This window comes from Petromyzon marinus, chromosome 8 (assembly GCF_048934315.1).
Source record: "Petromyzon marinus isolate PM22_M1 ecotype Great Lakes invasive population chromosome 8, UKy_Petmar_22M1.pri1.0, whole genome shotgun sequence".
Lineage (NCBI taxonomy): Eukaryota > Metazoa > Chordata > Hyperoartia > Petromyzontiformes > Petromyzontidae > Petromyzon > Petromyzon marinus.
In genome coordinates this window covers 8,112,844-8,130,106 of record NC_133674.1, presented here as the reverse complement: position 1 = coordinate 8,130,106, position 17,263 = coordinate 8,112,844, and the positions used below count along the sequence as shown (strand labels likewise).

Genomic DNA, 17,263 nt, shown 5'->3' with positions numbered 1-17,263 from the left:
GCGGGGATTAGGGACCTCAACAGAGAAGTAACTCTAACCAGCAGCCCTTCCGCGCGCGCAAATGCACACACACACACACACGCATACACACACGCACCAGCTGTAATTCCAAACTTAAGTGGCAATGATGTCACCAGGCACACGTGCCAGGTACAGGTACACTTCGAGGCCACGTGGATCGTCGGCAAAAAAGGGCTCGCCAGCAGGTCATGGGGCAGACCCGGGGTGTTACACGTTAACTGATTTGGGGGGTTGACTAGCGTTCATGCACCACCTGCCCTGGCCACACCGCAAGTATGGGCCGAAAAGCACACCGCACGCTGCACACGCTGCATGATTCCGCCCCCCGCGTCTCAACCCCAGCAGCCACTTCAATTGAAATGTCACCGTGTACACCCCCCCACCCCCCCCCCCCCCCGTGTAATTAGCGCTGCCCTCACACGGAGCGCAGGGCAGATTCAATTAGCCCAACAGCCGCCCGCTGCCTCACCCTGCCGCACGACAAACAAAGCCGCGGCAAAGCTCTCCCCACTTAATTACTCAAGAGGGGCGGCGAATGGCGGCGGCTGCGGCATACTGCTGCCGCTGCCGCCGCCTCGCAATTCCATTTCTCGGTCACGGAAACCGCGGCCGCACTGGGCTAGCCCCGTGCGTGCGTCAGGGTGTGTCTGTCTGTACCGTGGGGAGCGGCGGCACAGCAGTTAGCGGGTCGCGCTACAAACCCAGCGACCCGAGGTCGATTCCCGCTCACTGCCAACACCGGTGACGATTATCTGAACCGGTCCTGGGCCTCCCCTAGGTCGACTCAGCCTCAGTTGAATACCTGGTGTGGTGGGTAAACATCGCCACTCGGAAGACAGAGGTGGTCAGGTGTGGTGCTGGCAATCCACGCCCTTGTGTGCCGTGTCGGCTTTCATAGTTGCTACTCGCAAATGGCACTTGCCCTAACAGCCGGTTAAAGGCCACAAAAGGGGGAATGGCACTTGCCCTAACAGCCGGTTAAAGGCTACAAAAGGGGGACCCCCCCCTTGTCTCCGCATTGGTGGTGTTTGGTGATTGTTGGTGATTGTTGCAGGGGGTGGAGAGCGGGAGGGGTGGATGCGGGCGAGTGGGGATGGCGAGTGGTTGATACCCGTGCGGAGGAGGGAGGTTGGGCTTCATGGCGTTCATCCCCGGCTGCATCGGGGTGAGCTTGGCGCCCCCCTCGCTCTGCCGCGTCTTCTGGTGACGCAGCAGCAGCAGGCGGCCGAGGTCCTCACACCAGGACGACAGCAGCGCTGTGGGGGGCACAGAAGGGGGCGAGAGGCAGGGGGGGGGGGGGGGGGAAATCACAGGGATGAGTACGGTCACTCGCGGCGGTGGCGGCTTCGCGGTTCTATAACGTATCGGAAATCCTGGGGGGCCGCTATAGGATTCCTTTAGGTGTCGTTTAGGGATTTTGCTGTAATTGCTTTTGGGGGGGCGCGATGGATTTTTCTGAAATGGGATGCGCGATGGATTTTTTTTTGCGGCGAGAGGATTGCGGCGTTGAGACGTGGGGGGGGGGGGGGCAGTGAGGAGATCCACGCGGCACAACCGCACATAGCGAATAGAACCGCCACGTGGGCACCGTGGCACGCCACTGCGCGCAACATGTAATAACCACGACGGATATGTACGTACGTTGAACTTCTTTCGCACCTTACGTAGCCGACCGCGCTAATTGGAGGTGCGGGGAGGGGGGGGGAAGGACGACAAACTACAAATAGCAGTCCTAAAGAGATGAGTTTTCAATAGAAATGTAAAAATATTTCTCTACGCGTGGTGTCTTCACCGCAAATACACCATGTCACCAACACGTGCCACCGTGAGTACCCCCCCCACCACAACGCGCGCGCAAGGGCACACACAACACGTGTCCACCACAAGCGCACGAAGCGACACGCACGCCGCTACCACGCGCATCGCCGTCAGCAGAGGGCAGCAGAGGGCAGCGGAGGGCAATGCGTATCCCACATGGGCTTCACGGCACATTTGCTTGATTACACATTCACGCGCGCGCATGGAAAGATAATGTAATCTGTTTAGCCAGACAGACCGATGGCGCAAGTGGCGTTAGCGAGCACCTATTAACGTCAGGATTGGCACACGAGGAGGTGATGATGTGTTCAGAACCACGCCTAGAGCCAACCTCTGCCTCCCGCGCTGATGTTGATACGTCTGAACCAAGTACTCAGTGAATGCCGAGAGAGAGAGAGCCTCGCAACGGGCTGAGCTACACTACACTTGCGACTGATGCCATAAGCTGCACTTGGGAATCGAACTCGGGTAATCGGTGGAACGTACAAGCCAGTCCGCCACCGTCACACACACACACGTCTTGTGTGTTGTACATGCCCCGTGGACTGAAATAGCTGGGGCTATGTCCACACCAGTGCATGCTTGCTTAACCGGCTGAAAACGCAAGAGAGACGAGGATAGTTTAATTTCTAAGGAGTGACCCACAGCGGTAGTTTGGTACACAGCTATCGGGTACTACCACTAGGGTATGAATGTGGTAATAGGACTGAACGATTTGGGGGAAATGTCTAATTGCGATTTTTCGGGCAGATATTGTGATTGCGATTTGATTTGCAATTATTTTTTTAAAGTTCAGTTCAATATTCACTGCGTAATACATTTTAAATGTGATATATGAATTGCTTCCAACATGTATTTATTTTAAAAAAATTGAAATAGAACAATCAAACATAGAACAGTTGTTAAATTAAATAAACTTTAAATAAAATCATAAAACAATTCCAATGACTTTTCAAATCGCAAAAAAACGCAGCCTTTGCGATTTGTTAATCGCATTGTTTCAAATTGCAATTTCGATTTGAAATCGATTAATCGTTCAGCCCTAGTTATGTAGTCAGTATACTGTGGTACAGCTACCGGGCACTGGCACTGGGGAATGACTGTGGTAGGTAGTCGGTCCACTGTGGTATAGTTGCTGCGTTACTGTGAATACGCGTCCAAGCGAGATCCAACCCCGTGGCCTCAGGGGATGTACAAGTGAAATGCGGCTGTAATCAAGGCTGCATAGCAGCAGCAGCCACACGCGTGACACGCACACAGAGACACGCCGCGCTATCTATACACAGCCGTCCTCGTACACGCTACAACGCGCATGCCCAACACCGTTCACGCACCCTGGGTGTATACACGCTAAATAGAGACGCGTCAAGATGTCGTGGACAGAGCCGTTGATGTTACCGCTATATATATGTGTGTGTGTCTACATACCAGACGTTTATTATACACTACATATACACGTACATAATACACACACTGTATATAAAACCGGAGACTACAGCGTGTCTGTATTATACACGATGTGCGTGTGTGTTGACGTGTGTGCGAGTATGTGTGTGTGTGTGCGCTTCGAGAGGTGTGGTGTGTTTAGGGCTAAGTGTGTGCGTGTGTGTTGACGTGTGTACGAGTATGTGTGTGTGTGCGCTTCGAGAGGTGTGGTGTGTTTAGGGCTAAGTGTGTGTGGAGAGATGCGTGCCGGGCGTGGTCCAGGCCACCCACCCCCTCCGTGTGCCGTGCCGGCCTTCATAGGTGCTCGCTAACAGCACTTGCCCCTACAGTCCGTTGCAAGATATCGGGGGGATCTTTGCCTTTGCATGGAGGTGTGTGTGTGTGTTGGGGGAGGTGCGTATGTGTTGGGGGAGGGGTGTGTGTGGTGGAGGAGGTGTGTGTGTGTTGGAAGATGTGTATGAGTTGGGAGAGGTGTGGGGGGGGGTGTGGGGGGGAGGTGTGTGTTGGAAGATGTGTATGAGTTGGGAGAGGTGTGTGGGGGGGGAGGTGTGTGTGTGTGTTTGTTGGAAGATGTGTGTGTGTGGGGGAGGTGTGTGTGTGTTGGAAGATGTGTACGAGTTGGGAGAGGTGTGTTACGCTGCGCTACAAACCCGGCAAAAAAAAAACAGTGGCGAATATCTGAACAGATCCTAGGCCTCCCCCCTAGGTCGACTCAGACTTAAACGGGTACCTGGTGTGGCGTGTAAGCGTCACCTTTTGTGACGGTGCTGGCCACCCACCCCTCGGTGTGCCGTTCCGGGTGTCATAGATGCTCGCTAATAGCACTTGACCCTAACAGTCTGTCGAGGCTATACGGGGGATCTCTATCTCGAGACGTGTGTGTGTGTTACATGTAAGGCGTTGTGTGAGTATTGGCGACATGAAGGGAGGTGGGTGGGAGGTTTGGGCCAAGGCATTGATGATGCGGCTCGCAAAGCCAAGATTTAGCAAGATGCGAAAAGGAGGGGGTGAGATGGGAGAGAGGGGAGGGGGGAGGGAGCGAGGGGAGGGAGAGAGGGGAGGGGGGAGGGAGAGAAGGGAGGGGGTAGAAGTGAGGGAGGGAGAGGAGAGAGGGGGGAGGGAGAGAGGGGAGAGAGGGAGGGGAGAGAATTAGGGAGTGAGAGGCGGTGGGGGCAATGAATGAATGGGGTGGGGGGTGGAGAGAGCGGAGAGGGACGGACACAGGATGACATGGCAGGGAAAGGGGTGGTGACAGAGGACGGGTGGTGGTGGTGGTGGTGAGGAGGGAGACGCAGGGAGAGGCGGGGGAAGGGGGAGGGAGACGGAGAGAAGGGGGAGGGGAAGAGGGAGATGGGGGTGGTGGGTGGGGGGTGGTAGAGTGAAATGGGGACGCTGCCAGCTGCACAGACAGCCCAACCCCATGACTACAAACACACACACAGACACACACACAGACACACACACACCCCCAACACACACACACACTCACACACACCACTCACACACACACAGACACACACACAGACACACACACACACCCCCAACACACACACACACAGACACACACACTCACACACACACAGACACACACACACAGACACACACACAGACACACACACAGACACACACACCACTCACACACACACACAGACACACACACAGACACGCACACACACCCCACTCACACACACCACCAACACACACACACACAGATACACACACACACAGACACACACACACACAGACACACACACACAGTCACACACACACACACAGACACACACACACCCCACTCACACACAGACACACACACACCCCACTCACACACAGACACACACACACACACACACACCACCAACACACACACCACTCACACACACACCACCAACACACTCACACACCACTCACACACACACCACCAACACACACCACCAACACACACACACCACTCACACACACACCACCAACACACACACTCACACACACACACCCCACTCACACACACCACCAACACACACACCCCACTCACACACACACCACCAACACACACACCACCTCCAACACACACACACACACCCCACTCACACACATACACCACCTCCAACACACACAGACACACACACCACCTCCAACACACCCCACTCAGACACACACACCACTCACACACACACACCCCACTCAAGACACACACACACCACCTCCAACACACACAGGCACACACACACCCTCTCACACACACACACCCCCAGTCAGACACACACCCCACTCAGACACACACACACACTCTCACACACACACACACACCACCTCAAACACATCCCACTCAGCCACACACACACACCCCACTCACACACACTCACCACCTCCAACACACACACACACCCCACTCACACACACACACCCCACTCACACACACACACCCCACTCACACATACACACCCCACACACACACTCACCCCACTCAGCCACACACACACATTCACACACACACACCCCACTCACACACACACCACCTCCAACACACAGACACACACCCCACTCACACACACACACCACCTCCAACACACAGACACATACACCCACCCCACTCACACACACACACCCCACTCAGACACACATACCCCACTCAGACACACAGACACACCACCTCCAACACACACAGACACACACACACCCCACTCACACACACTCACCACCTCCAACACACACAGACACACCACCTCCAACACACACCACACACACTCACCACCTAATAGCACCTCCAACACACAAAGACAAAGATCCCCCATATAGCCTGAACATACTGTAGGGGCAAGTGCTGTTAGCGAGCACCTATAAAGGCCGGAACGGTACACGAGGGGGTGGGTGGCCAACACCACGCCCGACCGCCTTTGTCTCCCTAGTGCCAATGTTTACACACTGCACCAGGTACTCATTTGAGGCTGAGTCGACCTAGGGGAGGCCCGGGACCGGATCAGATAATCGTCACTGGTGTTGGCCGTGAGTGGGAATCGAACCCGGGTCGCCAGGTTCATAGCGCAGCGCGCTAACCGCTACACTACCGCTCCCCACCTCTAACACACCCCACACACACACACTCACCACCTCCAACACACACACACACCTCCAACACACAGACACACACACACACACACCACCTCCAACACACCCCACTCAGCCACACACACACCACCTCCAACACACCCCACTCACACTCACCACCTCCAACACACCCCACTCACACTCACCACCTCCAACACACCCCACTCAGCCACACACACACACCACCTCCAACACACCCCACTCAGCCACACACACACCACCTCCAACACACCCCACTCAGCCACACACACACCACCTCCAACACACCCCACTCAGCCACACACACACCACCTCCAATACACCCCACTCAGCCACACACACACCACCTCCAATACACCCCACTCAGCCACACACACACACCACCTCCAATACACCCCACTCAGCCACACACACCACCTCCAACACACCGCACTTAGCCACACACACACCACCTCCAATACACCCCACTCAGCCACACACACACACCACCTCCAACACACCCCACTCAGCCACACACACACACACCTCCTCCAACATACCCCACTCAGCCACACACACACACCACCTCCAATACACCCCACTCAGCCACACACACACCACCTCCAATACACCCCACTCAGCCACACACACACCACCTCCAACACACCCCACTCAGCCACACACACTCACCACCTCCAACACAGCCCACTCAGCCACACACACCACCTCCAATACACCCCACTCAGCGACACACACACCACCTCCAACACACCCCAATCAGCCACACACACACCACCTCCAACACGCCCCACTCAGCCACACACACACACCACCTCCAACACAGCCCACTCAGCCACACACACACACCACCTCCAACACACCCCACTCAGCCACACACACCACCTCCAACACAGCCCACTCAGCCACACACACACCACCTCCAACACACCCCACTCAGCCACACACACACCACCTCCAACACACCCCACTCAGCCACACACACACACACACCACCTCCAACACACCCCACTCAGCCACACACACACACCACCTCCAACACACCCCACTCAGCCACACACACACACCACCTCCAATACACCCCACTCAGCCACACACACACACCACCTCCAATACACCCCACTCAGCCACACACACTCACCACCTCCAACACAGCCCACTCAGCCACACACACCACCTCCAACACACCCCACTCAGCCACACACACACACCACCTCCAACACACCCCACTCAGCCACACACACCACCTCCCACTCCCCACACAGTCACACCGCCCACGCACACACCCCACTCAGCCACACTGCCTCCCACACACACACACACAATGACCCCCACATAACACACACCACGCGGCCACACCACGCGGCCACACCACCTCCCACACACAGCCGACCAGGGAAGAGCACGGGGTCGGGACGGGTGTCGAGGTTGACGGTGGAAGTGATGGAGGCGAGGGGTGGAAATGGCGATGAGCTGTGATGGCAGGAGGGGCTGGCGGGACGCTGGAGGAGAGGCGGAGAGGGTGGGAGTAGGCAAGAGGGTTGGAGGGATTGGTGAGGAGGGATTGGTGAGGAGGGATTGGTGAGGAGGGAGGGAGGGAGGCAGTGAGGGTGCTGCAGGCGGAGAGGGAGGGACGCGGGAGTGCGGGGAAGAAGCGGGAGGGAGATGGACGCTGGAGGGAGGGAGAGGAAGAGGGAGGGAGAGGGAGGGAGGGGGAGGGAGGGGGAGGGAGAGGGAGGGAGGGGGAGGGAGAGGGAGGGGGAGGGCGGGGGAGGGAGGGGGAGGGAGAGGGAGGGAGGGGGAGGGAGGGAGGGGGAGGGAGAGGGAGGGAGGGGGAGGGAGGGGGAGGGAGGGAGTGAGGGGGAGGGAGGGAGAGGGAGGGAGGGAGAGGGAGGGAGTGAGGGGGAGGGAGAGGGAGGGGAGGGAGAGGGAGGGAGTGAGGGGGAGGGAGGGAGGGGGAGGGAGAGGGAGGGATGGCTGCAATTGGGTGGGCGGTGTCACTGCCCGTGCATCTGTTGTTGCTGAACCCGAGCCAGATTGTCGCCCCACTCTGTGGGCCCACGTGACGCCGCCGCGATGTTTGTACGCGCGCGTGTTCACCTCTTCATACAAACACAACGCTGTACACACACGCACGCACACGCACCAGCGTGTGTGTGCGTGGCAGTGGTTTGCGCACTGCGCTACGAATCCAGCGCGACCTGGAGTGCATTCCCACAGCCGTGCACACACCAAGATTTGGCAAGTGGCATCTGAACCTGGCCTGGGCTTCCCCCCTAGGTCGACTCAGCCTTGAATGAGGACCAGATATCATTCTCAAGAGTTCCTCGCCCCAGTCTTCGTAGGTGCTCGCAAACAGCGCTTACCCCCCCACCTCCCATGACTCGGTAAAGGTGAATCTGCATAACGTGGTGTCTGCTGTGTATAACGCTGTGTGTGCGTGTATAACGCTGTGTGTATAACGCTGTGCGTGTGTGTGCGTGTATAACGCCGTGTGCCCCTACATCACCCCTACATCACCCACACATCACCCACACGTGTTGCACAGCGCGCGTCTCAACGAGCGGTCTCTCTCCAAGCCAGTGGTGGAAGTGTCCCCACAATTCCGTGGCGAGATGACGACGATGCTGATGCTGCCGAGCGGACCTCTGACCAAGATTTTAACTTTAAAAAAATGTTTTACTTCTGATTGACACACCAACACCCAGCCTGCACTTATATAAACACAACAACGACGACCACCATTCGCCACTAAGTGGCGGTGACGCCACCACGGCGCTTGTGCCAGGCTAGGTACACTTTATGAGACCACGTGAATTGTCGAACGCCCGCTCGCAGGAAGTCACGGGGAAGACCCAGGTGCCATGGGTCGACTGACTGAGATGACCGGCAGATGCACACCGCCTGTGACCCTCACCATGGCAACGCGGAGCAACAGGGCGCAGCACAACAATGCGAAGCACAACAATGCGCAGCAACAACAACGCGCAGCACAACAAGGCACAGCACAACAAGGCGCAACAACAACAACGCGCAGCACAACAAGGCGCAGCACAACATGGCGCAGCACAACAAGGCGCAGCACAACAAAGCGCAGCAACAACAAGCAGCATAACAACGCGCAGCACAACAAGGCGCAGCACAACAAAGCGCAGCACAACAGCGCGCAGCACAACAACGCGCAGCACAACAGCGCGCAGCACAACAAGGCGCAGCACAACAAAGGCGCAGCACAACAGCGCGCAGCACAACAAAGCGCAGCAACAACAACCCGCAGCACAACAATGTGCAGCACAACAACGCGCAGCACAACGCGCAGCACAACAAAGCGCAGCACACCAACGCGCAGCACAACAACGCGCAGCACAACAGTGCGCAGCACAACAATGCGCAGCACCAACAACGCGCAGCACAACAGCGCGCATCACAACAACGCGCAGCACAACAGCGCGCAGCACAACAAGGCGCAGCACAACAGTGCGCAGCACAACAAAGCGCAGCACAACAACGCGCAGCACAACAAAGCGCAGCAACAACAATGCGCAGCACAACAATGCGCAGCACAACAACGTGCAGACTTTGTAACGGGCAGTTTTCGTTCAGTCTCGGAGAGAATGATTCGGAGAGATAGAATGATCGAGAGAGTATTATTCTGAGATAGAATGATTCCTAAATCGAATGATTCAGAGAGAACGACTGAAACCTAGAGACGGAGCGAGGAAAGGCGGCATGCATCCAACACAGGCGCCAACAATTTTCCCGAGCTCTGTGGTTTTATATTGATACGTCTAACTACGTATGCTCCAAGCGAACACACTGTGCGTGTGTGTGCGCTACGTCACAGCTATGTAACAGCCCCGGCACGACACCTACAGTCAGAACTCACAACAACACCTCAAGGTGGCGTTGCGAAGGAACCGGTGGTGGTGGTGGTGGGGGGGATGTTAAGTGCACGGCTGTTCCACTTTGCCAATTCATAGGCGGCTACTTTTGGTTGGGGCTTTTACTCGATGTCTACAGACGCACAGATCTCCCAGCAACAATAGGCCGTACCATCATGGGTAGGGAGGGGGGGCACGATGAGAATGCTCACTCTTGCAATATTCGGCTTAAACAGAAACAGCTGAACTCTCCCTCCCCCCTACTACACACAACTCTCCAACCACAACTCTCCCAACGTGCAAGCAGGCAGAGCAGGAAGCATGGACGTATACACACGTAAACACGTACTGACACACACACATCATAGAATGTGCTGTTAGCGAGCACCTATGAAGGTCGGAATGGCACGTGCAGCATCTGGGCAGCACACTCCCCCAGTCAGAATCATAGAATACACAAAGACAAAGATCCCCGGTAGAGCCTTGACAGACTACGAGCAGCGATGAAGGTCGGCACGGTACACGAGGTCGTGGGTGGCCAACACCGACCGCCTTTGTCTCCCCAGTGGTGATGGGGTTGTTTTTTACACAGCACCAGGTACCCTTTTGAGGCTGAGTCGACCTAGATAATCGTCACTTGGTGTTGGAAGGGAGTGGGAATCGAACTTTGGTAGCCCGGGTTCGAAGCGCAGTGCTCTAACCGCTACACTACCGTTCACATACACACATGTCAACACGAGCACGCATGTGTAAACTACCACACGGCCCACCAACGTACACATGACGACGGCACACACCCCACCACTACTCACTAACCCACCACGCGACACACCCCGCTACCATAACCCACCAGCCCGCACCACACTTCACCATCACGACCACACTCCCCACTCGGGAGAGATGATGATAACAATGGTGGTGGTTATACGCCACACGATCACTCCACATTACCACAGAACCACATTACCACAGAACCACACCCCCCACCCAATCCACCACCGCACCCCCAACTCCACCACCGCACCCCCAACTCCACCACCGCACCCCCAACTCCACAACCACACCCCCAACTCCACCATCACACCCCCCCACTAAACCACCACACCCCCAACTCAACCATCACAGCCCCCCCCAACTCCACCCCCCCACTCCACCACCCCAGTCCAACACCAGCACACATCCCACCCCACCCCCAATAGTTGGGCCCAGTCTGGAGGACCCAGGGATCCATTGATTTCCTCTGGCCGCGGGCCTTCATTATTCCAGGCACACTCGCCCGCGTGTTTAATGCCTCTCATCCCAGCGCCGCGCGTTCCTGTTTACACTCTACACAGACAAAGGTCCCCCATGTAGCCTTACCAGACTGGTCGGGCAAGTGCTGTGAGCGAGCAACACCTATGAAGGCCGGCACCTGCACCTGTGGCGGTGGGGTGGCCAACGCCACGCACGGCCGCCTTTGTCTCCCCAGTGGCGATGGTTACACATCGCACCAGGTACTCATTTGAGGCTGAGTCGACCTAGGGGAGGCCCCGCACCTGTACAGATAATCGTCACCGGCGTTGGCCGTGAGCGGGAATCGAACTCGTGTCGCCGGGTTCGTAGCGCGGCGCGCTGACCGCTACACTGCCGCTCCCACACTCTACTAAGCAGACACACAAATACACACACACGCACCTTGCACCACTGACCTCTGTTACTCCGACTGGAAGAAGCTTCTATGCATTAGGAGTGAGTCTACGGTTTCCCTGCTTGAGAACTTGATTCATAACCGTGGTGGTGGTGGTGATGATGATGGTGGTGGTTACGGTGAATGGATGACGTTGTCTCTTTAAAGCAATGTTTTGCACCATATATATTCCACGCAAACCACCTTCCCTTGTGGTTGTGGTGTGCAGTCTTGAGACGCAGCTGCATTGAGACGTTATTGCAGACATCCACATCGTAGCTTGCACACACAAGTGCACCTTCCAGCCTTTGAACGCGGCGATGATGAAGTTGCTAATGACCGACCATGACTTTGCAAGAATATCAAAACTCCCAACATAAAGCATGACACAAAGACAAAGATCCCCTGTATAGCCTGTAGCAGACTGTTGGGGAAAGTGTCGTTAGCAAAGCGCCTAAGAACGGAACGGCACACGAGGGGGGGGGGGGCGACGGAGGTGGCCAACAACACGCTGGACCGCCTTTGTCTCCCCAGTGGCGATTTTTGTTGCACACCACACCAGGTACTCATTTCCGACCAAGTCGATCTAGGGGTTACCCAAGGACCAGTTCAAATATTCACCGTCACCGGTCGTGAGCGGCGGATCGAACTCGGGTGGCCGGGACTGGGAGCGCAGCGCGCTAACCACTACGCTACCGCTCCCCATATGGTACATATCCCGACCCGTATACTATAAAGCACCCACACAAACCACAACCAGTGCCGCTCATGGCATGGCTATGTGCAAACACCCGCACAGCAAACCCGCCCCTTGCACAGTGGGTAAACGATGGTGCTACACGCACGCATACACTCGCACACGCACGCACACACATTCACTTGCACAATTACGACGGTAATGATGATGTGCGTGCACGCGCCACAGTTCAAAGGGATATGGCCAGACGACACACTCCATTCCACTGGAGTGGCGCGGCTCCACTCCACGGAGTCCAGGCAACTGCACCCGGCCCCCACCCCCGGCCCCTCGAGAATGCTGGCACCCAATAATCCCGAGACTTTAAAATCTCTGCAATAAATTCCGCAATTAATTGTTTGTGTGCGAATGATTGTTTATTTTTATTCACATCCCCCCTCCCACCTCCCCCACCCCACCCCCGTAATTCGCTTTAAGACGAGGCCAATTAGACCCCGCCGCCAATTATGGGTCTTAAAACGAGCTTGAACAGACAAAATCGCATACTCACGACGGCGGACACAAAAAAGCGGGACACCGTGGAGGGGACACGGGCAGACACACAAGGCCACGAGCAGACAGCCCGGCAAACAAGCACAGATAGACACGAATGAGAGACACAGGCAGATCATGCGGCACATAGACGCGCAAAGGCACAGGGAGATGATTATACACTTTGCCACACAGGGAGATGGACAGACAGATAGAGACACAGACACACACAGACATGGAGAGATGGCTAGAGACACGTAGAGATGTGGAGAGACGTGGGCAGACACCTCGAGACATAAAGGCAAGCAAAAATACGGAGACACCTAGAGACACATATACACAGACACGAAGAGATGTCTAGAGACACACTGACACAGAGGCATGGAAGAGACAGCTATAGAGACACGACAGATGTTTACATGGACCGAAGGGGGGAGGTCAAATTTCCAAAATGTGACTTTTTTAAACTTCAACTCCCGTCCCAGTTCACCCAGACCTGTGCGATTGGCTCTCGTTGGGCCACGTGACCTTTTAAGGTCGACGCCAAGGCAACCCAGGCCAAAGTCAGTTCACGCGGACGGATGGAATTCGAGCGAGCACAGGTCAGAGTTGGCCTTTGAAATGGAGGCCATTCCCCCCCGTCATTCAAGAAGCATCGCCCCCAACACATTGAGTGTCCCACTGGACATGTGTGGAAAAGAGCCTCATAGCTCATCGGATTTCTCCAGGATAAAGATTCCAAAAGAGATTCTGTGTAACGTGAGCGACAAAAACTGCCCCCTCTCCTCCTCCTCCTCACAAGTCCAAAACAACAGCCAAGCAATAAACTTACTGCAATACAGCAGCACGTTATTATTAGTAGTAGAAGCATATTATTACACTTGTTTACACAGGGAAGCTTCGTTGAATCTTCCAGACTCTTTTAGAGGCGGGTCCCTGTCAGGTTCTCACAGTGGGGGGGGGGGGGGGGTCGACGTTGCTGCTGCTGATGTTTGTGTGTGATCCCAATTGAGTAAATATGCAGGCAATTTTTCACCATTGGAATGTTTGGCCAATACCAGTTACAATGTATGGGCTTGTTTTTATTATCTATGGTAGGAAACCCAGGATCCGGCAGAAGCCCTTGCAGAACAGGGGGAGAATGTAAACTAAACAAAAACTAAATTACTTTTATGTTACCAGGTAAGGGCCCAAATTAGCTCTTTTCAGAAGCGACCTGGCCACAAATGATAGCTCAACAAAGTGGCTTATCACGTGTAAAATTTTAAAGCAGCCAAATACTATAAACGCATGTTGATTCTAAATGTGGAGGGAAAAATCCGGAGGACCCAGAGAAAAATCCACACGGGGAGAGATGCAGACTCAAAACATACAGCAGGCGTCAGGGTCGGGATCGAACCCACGACCTGCTGTATACCAGGCGAGGTAGTTAACATCTCACCACTGAGAGAGAGGACACGCAAACTCCAAATATACAGGCATCCGGGTTGTGTACGAACCCACGACCTCCTGCACACCAGGCGAGGGAGTTACTTAACATCTCGTCACACACTCCCATACAGGAAGGAGCCCGAGGCTGGAATAAAACCCAGGTGCCTTTTTGCTGTAAGGCACCGCGTGTTACCACTGGGTTGCACACACTCTGCACGAATCACTGTAATAACCCCACTACTGTACTGCAATACGACACACAGTTAGTATAGAGAGGAATTATTGTTTTAACATGTATTCCTAACAAAATCAACACAAGCACACACATATAGACACGCTGTAGATGTACGCACAAATATACATACACACAATCACTTGTGCACGCAAGTATATGCCCACACGCACACAAAGGCACACCTATACACAGGTATACACACGCACACCTATAGAGACGAAGAATCCCCCGTATAGCCTTACCAGACCAATGGGGCAAGTGCCGTTAGCGAGCACCTATGAAGGGCGACACAGCACACGAGGGGGTTGGTGGCCAGCACCACGCCCGGCCGCCTTTGTCTCCCCGGTGCTGATGCTTACACACCGCACCAGGTAATCGTTGAAGGGTGAACTGACCGAGGGGAGGGCCCAGGGACGGTTCAAATATTCGCCAGCGTTATTGCTCGTGACCAGGCATCTCGCTCGGGTCACCGTACTCGTAGTGAAGTGCCCTAACCACTGCAATACCGCTCTCCCCCCCACACACACACACATAAACACACTCGCACACCTGTCTGTCACCTGCTCCACGCCTCCCATTAAACCCAGGCGGATTTGGGTCGCGTCCAGGTGAGACGTCACAGTGTGGTGGAGGAGGAGGAGGTGGAGGGGTGGTGGGAGTGAGGGGGGGGGGCTCATCGGCGACCACCACCAGCACCACCAGCACCACCGTCGCCATGGTGACACGGTGCTCACAGCGTCAGAATCTAAAAATACCGAGATCTGTTTGTACTGCGAAGAGCGCACAGAGGCAGCGGAATCAACACGCGGCGCGCCCGGCACCCCACCTCCTCTCCCTTCACAGCCTACGCAGCTACCTACCTGCTGCCGACATGAGCCAGCCACCGACCCAACCGAACATCTGTCTGAAGAACCACCTCACCCCCCCCCCACACACCGGCACAACACGTCCAGTAATAATAATAATAACTCTCGCCACGGCTGTGGGTTTACACTCGTCACACCGCGCGCCGACCCCGCGACTGCTCCGTTCTGCCAGTGTCCCGGAAATAATTCGGAAGGAGATGAATATCCTTGCACAGGACACGACCACCCACAGCACCCACATCACCCTGCCCAGTGAGCTGGGCCAAGAGAGAGGTAAGAGAGAGAGAGAGAGGCATGGCAGCCAAGATGACGAGGTTGGCCTCTCGTCGTCGTCACCGAGCCGCGCACAGCCCCAGCCTCGACTCTCCGGCGGTGGGAGTCCGCTCGGAGATGCAAAACAAAATGTTATTCCATTCATAGCTCGAACATTCTACGAACAAAAGTCATAGCCCCCCCCCCTCTCTCCCCGGGGGGGGAGGGGGTCCGCCTTGCAAGTGAGACGTCCGTCACAGGCGGCACCGTCACCCAATGACGTCACAGGCGGCACCGTCACCCAGTGACGTCACCCGGCACACGTCACAGGCGGCACCGTCACCCAGCGACGTCACACGGCACACGTCACAGGCGGCACCGTCACCCAGTGACGTCACACGTCACAGGCGGCACCGTCACCCAGTGACGTCACCCGGCACACGTCACAGGCGGCACCGTCACCCGGCACACGTCACAGGCGGCTCACTTTGCTGCTGGTGAAGCGAGCGTTGTGAGAAGCTGACCTGCGGCCACTGTGCGCGTGAGCGATCATGGTGGCGCTGCGTGGGGCGAGGGAGTGCACGGGTACACACAAGCCCGGCGATGAGCACACGGATGCAAGGACTCAGATGTGCGCAGTACACACAGGCACACCGTTTGTGTTAAGAAGCAGAAGGCAGTGTGGGCGGGTCACCTTGGCTGCGTACCAATTTAGTAGCATTGGTTTAACAAGGTACACACACCCTGCTGATGGGATTAACTCTACGGGAATGCATTCACAGAGATTGATTCAGGTGAATCCTGACCGAGAGAACCATCGTGGACGATACTTAAGACTATCACACCTCACCATTATTTCCTCCCTTTTGTCACATATCACCAGTTCAATCTTGATTTGAAGCTTTCGTGACTGCAGGAATCCATACTCTTTGGTTCTTAAGGTGAAGTCACGTGGGTAGAAAATATCACCAGTTATTGCAGTCGATATCCGGACCTCCAAGGACCACTGCCATTCTCATCACCACCACCGTCCTCGTCCCGATGGAGGTCTTTTTCTCCCCTTTGGTCGCCAACCTCTGGCTGACACTCAAATGCCCGTCTCAGTAACCTGCCCTTCTCCTTCTCCAGCCTGCACACACGTCCCCACCCATCACAAAACTCTACTTCCCCGATTACATTTGCCTGCCACACGATCTCGACAAATTCTATCCTGAACCTTCAAGTTGCTTACCCTATCCCAAGTTGCTTGCCCAGATATTCCCAGCATCCTCCACATGTACCCATGACCCAAGAAGGCGGGGGGGGGGGGGTACATCTTGTATAGTTTCACAAATTCAATCT

At 55.5% G+C, this 17,263-nt stretch overlaps 1 protein-coding gene across 5 annotated transcripts in view; it reads right to left on the bottom strand.

The window, feature by feature from the left end:
- Nucleotides 1-17,263, bottom strand: part of ZMIZ1 (zinc finger MIZ-type containing 1) — a 159,935-nt gene that overhangs the window by 22,497 nt on the left and 120,175 nt on the right. For all 5 annotated transcript variants that reach the window (XM_076065584.1, XM_076065586.1, XM_076065585.1 and 2 more), the window contains one exon: nt 1,133-1,277. In XM_076065584.1, coding sequence (XP_075921699.1) covers nt 1,133-1,277 — 145 coding nt within the window. The remainder of the gene's footprint in view (nt 1-1,132; nt 1,278-17,263) is intronic.